At 36.0% G+C, this 9,391-nt stretch overlaps 1 protein-coding gene across 3 annotated transcripts; it reads right to left on the bottom strand.

Moving 5' to 3' along the window:
• Positions 1–981: 981 nt before the first annotated feature.
• LOC127861170 (torsin-1A-like) lies at positions 982–7,329 on the bottom strand. 3 transcript variants are annotated; one of them, XM_052399556.1, is made up of 6 exons: positions 7,282–7,329; positions 6,045–6,188; positions 4,364–4,638; positions 3,982–4,157; positions 2,737–2,864; positions 982–2,083 (listed from the first exon to the last, which is right to left on the bottom strand). In XM_052399556.1, the coding sequence occupies exons 2-6, from the start codon at positions 6,151–6,153 to the stop codon at positions 1,815–1,817; spliced, it is 957 nt and encodes a 318-aa protein (XP_052255516.1). In that variant the 5' UTR covers positions 6,154–6,188; positions 7,282–7,329; the 3' UTR covers positions 982–1,814. The 3 variants fall into 3 exon arrangements, with proteins under 3 accessions (XP_052255516.1, XP_052255515.1, XP_052255514.1); XM_052399555.1 differs by lacking the exon at positions 7,282–7,329 and adding an exon at positions 7,157–7,268; XM_052399554.1 differs by lacking the exon at positions 7,282–7,329 and adding an exon at positions 7,157–7,256 and having other exon boundaries at positions 6,045–6,623.
• Between the last annotated feature and the right edge of the window lie 2,062 nt (positions 7,330–9,391).

Below are 9,391 nucleotides of genomic sequence, written 5' to 3' on the forward strand. Positions count from 1 at the left end.
CAGTGCGGTCCATGTCATCAGCTAATCTCAAGTTGGAGATGGGTTTTCCACCGATGGAGATAGAGGTGTAATGGTCATGGAGAGACTCCGGCATTATCTTGTCAAGGAAAAGGTTGATCAGGACGAGAGAGAGTAGACATCTTTGACGTACGCCCACTTATGTCCTGAAGAAGTCATACTGCTGTCTGTTGAGAAGTACTGCGCCGCTTGCGTTTCCGTAGAGCCTTTGAATAACTTGTACCAGCCCTTCGCCAATGTTGAATCCTCTCAAAACATGCCATAGGCCATAAAGCCACACATGGTCGAAAGATTTTTAAAGTCAATAAAGTTGTAGAAGTGCTCACGTTGGTGTTTCAGGTAAATCAAAATGATGATTCTGCAGTTGAAGATCTGTTTCACTGTGTTCCGCTCTGCTCTGAATCCAGCTTGCTCTTCGGCCAGCAGTTCCTCGGTTGTACTTTTCAATCGATTAAGAATGATTCGTAGCATGACCTTGGTGATTTGACTGATGAGGCTGATGGTACGGTAATTATCGCAAAACTTGTGGTTGCCCTATTTCGGTAACGGTATGGCGAGAGACTGGGTCCACACCTTGGACCACTTATTCTCATCCCAGATCTTTTTGCATATTGCCGTAATTGCTTCAGTTGTTGCCTCGATGCTTCAATAACGGTAACGTTTACTTCCCATGGTTTTAGCGACGTTAACAAATGTTTGCTATAGATAGTTTTCCATGCATATAATGCATGACAGGTAGAACGCATGTCATTATCGATGGTAAAGTATTTTGATTAAGAGTGTCGTTTACTTTTATTACGTATGTGGTATCAAGATTTAACAAAATAACAAATAACGAAGTATTTGCATTTAACCAATACAACTTTTATTATTTAAAGCTTTAAATACGGTGCAACATGTTTCATAGACAACCTTCACTATTACACGTTCCAAATACCTTACAATGAAACGATATGTGAAAATTGTATTGAACTAGAGGACGAATTTCAGACTTGGTCTTTATATTTTGTGTTTCACAATAATTTAATAAGTACTTCGGAAAAAAGGTTATTGAATATAATTTGAGTTAATAATTATTTGATAAATGTGCAAGTATTTTGCCGTCAAAATTCAGTTATACTTGATGTATGTTAGATTGAAATAAAATTATTATTTTGACATTCAAATTTTTTATTTGAAAACAAAACAATCTAGGTAAATCAAAAGCAATTTAAATTCTTAGTTTGAGTATTTAAATACTTTTTGTATTATTACGTACGGTGTTTATTCAGTATTATAATGGAATAGCAAATCGTAACAATGTGTTTGAATCACTATCACAAATATTCTGTTTTTGTATACATGCATATTACTATCTTTAATGAACATGTAATACATTGACAATTGCATTCATTTTCAAGTTATTAGTCGTCATTTAAATTGAATCATTGTCATGAATCACGTTGATTTAATTAGGATTTAAAGAAGGTATTAAATATATATTTCTCGTCTGTGCTTAAGAGTAACATCATATAAACATACTTAAACTATCTATTTTTATAGTATTCAACTCATCCAAAACTGTAATGTGTAAAGTTTCTAACAGTCCATTAAACAGATGGAAAAGAACGACAAGTCGGCAATGGTATAATAGCCTAGTTAATTGAAGCCAACTAGTTTAATGTATTTACAACTTTCTATGGCTGATGTCGTATTATGTTTATTGTTATGTTATGCATAGACAATTGGTCATTTTACTTCAGTAAGCTTTGACTCAATTGATAACTGACAGCCACCAACTTACAGGCAAACCTAGTCTAATATTCATTCATAATTAGTTGAACTTTGTCATGTATTCGCTTGCAACCAGTTGTAGCATATACTTCGGTATCGTTTGGAAAATATTTTAACTGGTCCGCAATCATTTGAACTTTTTCCTCTGGTATTTCTCGTACAGTTCTCACAAATTTGTGTTCAATCAACGCATCTCTAATGCATTGTTTTACATGCAGTCTCTCCAAGGGTAAGAACGGTATGGACGCGGTAAGGAGGCCGCTTGAGATTAATTCACTGTTCCAAAGGCCGTCTGAAAGAACATTTAATTCAAATTGAATATAATACACATGAAGTGAAACTTCGCCTACTACAAAAGGACGGAAATGCGATCCTTCATTTATGACAAGTAACCAATTCCCAAAACGGGGAGGAACACAAAAAATCCACAATAGAAGAAACACACATAAATGCAAAAATACATAATGCAATGTAAATGTTTGCGATCATATTAATTAAAATAAAAAATCGACAGGTGGTCAAAAACAATAGTGCCAGAACTAAGGGTCGCAGGTTCAGCCATCGCTCAAACCCTACTAGCTCGTCTTCAACATGCGACTTTAAATTTAGGTGAAGTGTCTTTGATGCTTTATACTTGACATCAATGGGGTTGTCTCTAAAACACAGAGTAGTTTTCTGTATTTCGAGATAACCTCTGCAACCCAACTAGCATGTTTTTGGGGGAGGATGCCTATTGGGAAATTCCAGAAACACCCGATGAAAATCTACCACTACACACAATGAAATAACGATCAAATCGAAATATCCCTATCATGGAACAGCATAAAATAAACTTCCAATTATTTATTTTGTAACCATTTTGTCCGTTATTTTATCGCAGGACTTCCAGTGCCAATACGCGCGACTCAACCAAGCCGTCGTTTAGTATGCTCAAAGTACACTTACTAGATTTGTCGTAAAGGGTTGCCAACTGCACAATATTTTCAAAGTCTTTCAATTGGATAGATTCTCTACTTCTGCCAGCGTTCCAGAAGTCGAATGTCTTGGTACTAATCGCTGCTCCTGCATTATTACTAAAATGAACAAACAAAAGTAGATATTTATGAAACCATGAAAGGGGCCATTTCACGGATTTTGGCATGTATTGAAGTTTGTCATTAAATGCTTTTCATTGATAAATGTTAACATTGGATATAAAAAGCTCTAGCTAGTAAACAAAACCAGGAATACAGTTAAAGAAAGAAAACAAGTTACCCTATGTGTCAACATTTTACTATCGCAATCTTAAACCAACATTTTAATATGAACTAGGAATGTAATATAAAACTAATTAACGACGCTCAATCAAATGTTGTTTTCTTCAATTACATTTATAACTTATAACTACGCCGATGCCGACACGTTTGCTAGTATTTGTTGCAAAACCCAAATCAACCTCCGCGCAGAGATTTGACTGGAACCAATCTCCACGCAGAGTTGTCATTCCATGCTCTCACATACAATGCTGGTCCCAGTCATATCTCTGCGCGGAGGTTTGACTGGAACAAGCATGGCTAGATCAAATTGTATGTGAGAGCATGGGAAGACAACTTTGCGTGGAGATTGAACCAAAATTGTAACTTTGTTTCGCATGAACAAATCTGGACATACTAATTGGGATTTCCTAAAAGTGTACATGTCTGGTTGATACGAAAAAAAATTGTTGTACAGCAGAAGAGTTTTTGCATTTGAATTCAACTCTTCTATCTGTATTTTTTAGAACTTCTTCATCTGAATTTGTTTTTGTTTTTTAATTCATCAATGTTTTATCTGTTTTTAAAAACAATGCACCGGTTAATGAGATCGTATATACTCGCATTAACTTTACTTGATATAGTTTGGTAATCCCATGCTAGGTCTGCGTGTAAGCCACATACACATACACACATATAAAGTTATAAACAGTTTAATAGCATCTCATCTTAATTTTAGTTATTGAGCGGGAACCGTTTTTCTATACAAATATTTAGTGTAAGTAACCTTGACCCTGTATAGCCCGGAAAACAATTCCTAACTAGGCTTCTATGCACGTTTTTTATCTAACGTTTCAATAAATCACACACGTCAGAAACAAACGCTTAACACAAAGGCTTATTATTTATTTAGTACGATGCAAATGTTGTCTACGTTTGATGAAGGATCACAGCGTACCTTAGAAGAAAGAACATCGCTTTCCTATAATCCACACCTTCGACTTTGTCATGGAAGTCCAAGTACGGTTTCAAGACGTCTATGAGACCCGGTGGCATTGTTTCCATCTCGTCGATGATAATCAATGCGCGTGGGCACGCGGTAACGGCCTCAATTATCTTGTTGCGTAGTTTATCCTCATAAAATACAATTAAACAACTATATCATCCAAACATGCTCTTAGCATATGTTCTGATATAATCATACGCCATGGACATACAGCTATTTTTAAAACGTGATGCTCCTAAAAGAATGTATTATAATATCAACGTTGTCGGCGTGTTACAGCTAACAACTTTTATAACAAAAAGGTAGACGTTACAAATCAGATGGAAGAACACACCTTGTATAATGAAAGAATGGTAGTATCCGCATCTCCAAGCCGAAATTCTACTGCTGGTATGATCCAGTGGACATATTTGCTGCCCATGCCTTTTACAAAAATTGTTTCAGCAACTAATCGACTAACGTAGTTCTTGCCCGTGCCCGTCGTTCCATGGAACGAAAGAGCCAAAGCTTTACGTGGGTTCCCATTGATATGACCTTTGAGGTGTCTCATAAGTGTATCTGTCACAAGATGCTGCCCGTAAACCTTTGATTTCAATGTCAATGGCAAATCTGAAATGCAAATATTTGATTTTATTATGCCAAATGGACATAACGATTAAACTTTAACACAATAAAACGCTATGCAGTGAAATATAACCATTTAAGTTTGATTTACAATTTCACACGTAAGCCATATTATACCATGTAGATTTTTAGGTATTACCATTCGTTACCAAATGTACCAATATCAATGCGTAATTCTGAGCTCTGTTGTATGATACTTATAAATTGATCAAATCTGTTTTACAAAAACAATATTGCCAAAGTAATAAAACATAAGCATGTTTTGTATGACATTTTATTTGTACTACTTCGTAAAAGAAGTATCGGTAAATGACGGTGTTTGTAAGATACAACGCACGTACTTTCAGTATTGAACCGTTATTTAAAAATATAATTTCTGCCCATATCCACCCCTATTAATTTGTGTTTATGACCTTAGACGTTCCGGTTTACATTTAAATGGAACAAAAACGGGAAAATGAGGGTCCAAAATCGCAAACCTTGTTTAAATGATTGTATTCGGCCAATCAAAATTAAAGCAAGAGTCGTTGATCTTGCGTCTGATATTGATTCATGGTATTGATATGACGGAGCGACCTATTTTGAGCACATCTGGCCATTTTCGATACTAATGTGTCACGATTATTAAGTTGAAAGGGAAAAATAAAGGCGTGCATATCAATTTATTATTCAGGGTAACTTTCTGGTCATCATTATACATAATTAAAGGAAAGACAACATAACTGTTATAGTTTTTTGATGCAAAGTACTTTGACTATTGCTAGATGAAAAATGAGATACTTGATCAACAATGGATCAGTTTAAGCATGAACAAAGAACGCGCATTCAAGTAACCCTAAACATCTTCCATATCAATGTAATTGTATTATATATTATACAAATTCAATTTAGTATTTTACTACTTAAAGTGATATTATGGGCATCTAACAGTTTATAGGTGTCTATCGCAACCGTTGATTATTTTTGGTGTTTTCACTTCATATACACTTATATTTGTTAATGCAGCATCAACATACTAAAACAATCCCGGAAAGAGAAAAATAATGCATTTGAATATCAACCGCACTTTCGTTTGACAACTGATCTTGTATGTACGATGTGAACCTAAATTTAGTTTTAGTGCAGATTGGTTCATACGACACAAAGACACAATTCTGTTTTACGATCATTTCGGCTTAGAGGACTGGGTGGGTTACGTAAGAATATCGAATATAAAATATATTTTTATAAACAACTGGTAGCATGATGAGTTGCAGATAATTGGTCAGTAACCACATTTAAACTAACTCTTTTGACCTGTTAATTCTTTTCAGCTCAATTCAACAGTGCAAAAAGCCCATAATATCACTTTAATATGTCGGTAACAAATCCGTGTTTTATTGAATTCTTACTCGATAAGTCAGATCTTATCCATTCATCGTTACAACACTCATTGTTAATGCAGCTGTAAGAAGTCCAGGCAGCCACAATGGCAGTAAACACCGACTCTAAGAGAACCATAACTTAACGAAGTTTCTTGTCAGTCAAAAGTCAATCTGAAACAAACAAAAGGATTTAAATTGAAATCTCCGTTCACATGGGTAAAATTTATGTCAACTGATAACTTTTGTGGCTTGTTATTCAAGAAGTGTTTGGCTACTTCCAAATATCACCGGGTAAGAATTGACACCTAATAGTGACCTATACATGAGCAAACACTAAACATATGGACTACTCAATTGGTTAATTTGGGCCGATTAAATAAAGTTGTTCATTTATTTCAACTGTTGAAATTATCTGCGCTTTCAACTTCAACTCGGGCTTTCCTGTTTGCGCAGTGGTTAAAACATGCGCTTATAATATTGGCGATCCGGGTTCGATTCCCGCTCCCGGGGTATGTGTGTTTTGTTTGTGGTCACCATTCAGAACTGTTGTGGTTTCCTTGGGTACCCCGGATTTCCCCAGCACAAGACCACACCAAATGGGATTTCCTTTCAATAAAAAATAAATAAATAAAGCTCAAATTAGCATCTACAAATTTAAAATCAATCCCAACGTTCGTGAGTTCGATAAATTAATTTGGTATGCGAGCTTGAACATATTCAGAATCTTTAAATAATGGAGTCGCACGCGTTTAAGAACGTTATAAATTTTGATATATACACACATACAATTAATAACGACTCGTCTGAACGTAAAGGTATGAGTGTGTCGCATTTTTGATGAAAAAAGAATCAACATAAATATTATCTATTCCGTAAAAGAATTCAATAAGTGTCAACAAATCATATTAATTAAAGATTAATTAAAGAAAACGTTATTTACCTGTTATGTCGGGTACCGTGCGAAATTAAAATATTATAAATAAATAAACACACACTACTAGTATTTACCGATCAGACGGCATGCTTTATATAATTATGTTATAAAGCTCAGTTTAACGCGTTCATTTAAATGACCTCGATGTAATAAACTAGAATATTTTGATGCACAACAGTTGGATTATAAAACATATTAAAATTACTTGTTTCAGAAATTAAAATCCGAAGATGCGCGCTAAATAGATATGTTATACACGTTACGAACGTGTCATTGAAATAACTTTCAGAATCGACATGTTGATTGGATATAGAAACCGTTGATTACAACCTTTACATGCCACTGTCACCACTCTGAATGCTATCCGATCAATCCCCATGTAACATGAGATAAAGCTTTATCCACCTTATCCGATATTTATGTATGTAATTACACAACTCCGACAAACGCTTTGTTCGCAAGAAATAAGGTAAATCGATAAAGACATGAATAGTTTTTTTTAAACAAAGATCGCCTGATACCTAAAGATCGTGTTTCAGGAATCACAACGAATTGATATACTTGTGCATCCAGTTACAGTCACTGAAATTAGCAGTTCAGTTTTACAACTAAGCCCGAAATCTAATATTATTTCTTTAGATCGATGAAATATTTCCAATCCACCGCTATGACACACACAACTTCAGCAAGCCCGGGTACAAATTACCAGTTCACGGCTTGCAAGCTCATTTCGATGACTATTAAAGCAAGAACTACTAAGAGAACTATGATTTATTTGTGCAAAGCATAACTCTGTACGTAGACAATTGAAAGTAATGATACTGCATTAATTTAAAGTTGACAATGAGGGGAATTTCAAAGTACTATTTAAGAAGAATGGCTCTTTTCTCTTTAACTACTTGTTCGTCTTTTTTCCGTATCCAACCATGTGTAACGCGGGCATCATTGTTTGTAACTCATCACTAAAGCCAGCCTCGCAGGGCGGGCATTGATCGCTTATTTATGGAACAGGTCTGTCTCCTGTTGACTATTGCTATATCGGCTGTTTCAATGAAACGATGTGGGTTTAAATCATATGATATGTGCTTATAATAGTATTATGTGTGCTTGCCATAGTATAATTTGTGTTTGTGATTGTATACTGTGTGTTCGTGATGTTATGCTGAGTGTTTGTCATGGTATGGTGTGTGTTCGTCATGCTATGCTGTGTGTTCGTCATGGTACGTTATGTGTTTGTCATAGTCGGCTGTGTGTTTGTGATGGTATGCGGTATGTTCGTCATAGTATGCTGTGTATTTGTCATACTATGATGTGTGTTTGCGATGGTATGCTGTGTGTTCGTCATGGCAATATGTGTGCTTGTCATGGTATGCTGTGTGTTTATAATATTTACTGTGTGCTTGCCATAGTATGCTGTGTGTATGTGATGGTATGCTGTGTGTTTGTGGTGGTATGCTGTGTTCTTGTGATGATATGCTGTGTGTTTGTCATAGTCTGATGTGTGTCTGTCATGGTATGTTGCGTGATTGTCATGGCATGCTGTGTGACATGGTATGATTTGTGTTTGTGATGGTACGCTGTGTGTTTGTGAAGGTATGCTGTGAGTTTCATTGAAATGATGTGGATTTAAATCAGATGATATATGCTTGTAATAGTATGTTGTGTGCTTGCCATAGTATGATGTGTGTATATGATGATATGCTGTGTGTTTGTGATTGTATGATGTGTGTTTGTAATGATGTGCTATGTTTTATAATGGTATGCTAGGTGTTTGTCATGGTATGATGTGTGTTTGTCATAGTATGCTGTGTTTTGTCATGGTATGCTGCGTGTCTGTCATGGTATGCTATGTGTTCATCATGGTATGCTGTGTGCTTGTTGTAATATCCTGCGAGTTTATCTAACATGATGTCCTGTTCATTCGCTATGATGTAAGTTGGCATTATTTTCATTTGAAACACTCGATTTTAGTCGAAAAACTATTGGTTACGTCATACGTATGTCCGTACATCCGTATTTCCGTTGATCCGTGCGTCTGTCTGTTTGTCTGTGTTTCTTTCGGTGTGTCTGTCTTTCTGTCTATCTGCTTGTGTGTCTGTCCGTCCGTCTGTCTCTCTGTCGGTGTGAATGTTTTTCTCTCTGATCCTCCGTCCGTTTGTATTAACGTCCGTTTGTCATTATTTCCGTTTGTCCATCTCTCCGTGTGCCTCGTCCGTTTGTCTGTCGTTCTGTTTTTCTGTCTGTTTTGTTTTGTGTTCTTATTTCCGACTGTACCTGTCTTTCCATCTGCATGTCCGCCCGTTTCTCCCTGCGTCCTTATATCCGTCTGTCATTCTTACCGTCAGTCAGTCTGTCGGATGTACGGATGGACAGACGGACGGACATATGCACTGATATACGGAAATAAGGACCCACGGACTGAAGGAGGGACTGACGGAGA

Source organism: Dreissena polymorpha, chromosome 15 (genome assembly GCF_020536995.1).
Source record: "Dreissena polymorpha isolate Duluth1 chromosome 15, UMN_Dpol_1.0, whole genome shotgun sequence".
NCBI classification, from domain to species: Eukaryota; Metazoa; Mollusca; class Bivalvia; order Myida; family Dreissenidae; genus Dreissena; species Dreissena polymorpha.

Bases quoted from the DNA above. Each gene is read 5' to 3' on its own strand.
- LOC127861170 (XM_052399556.1), bottom strand. From the start codon at position 6,153: ATGGTTCTCTTAGAGTCGGTGTTTACTGCCATTGTGGCTGCCTGGACT. The intron at 4,639-6,044 runs GTAAGAATTCAA...TTTGCATTTCAG, and splicing joins GATAAGATCTGACTTATCGA to ATTTGCCATTGACATTGAAA. The intron at 4,158-4,363 runs GTGTGTTCTTCC...GTATTTTATGAG, and splicing joins CCATTCTTTCATTATACAAG to GATAAACTACGCAACAAGAT.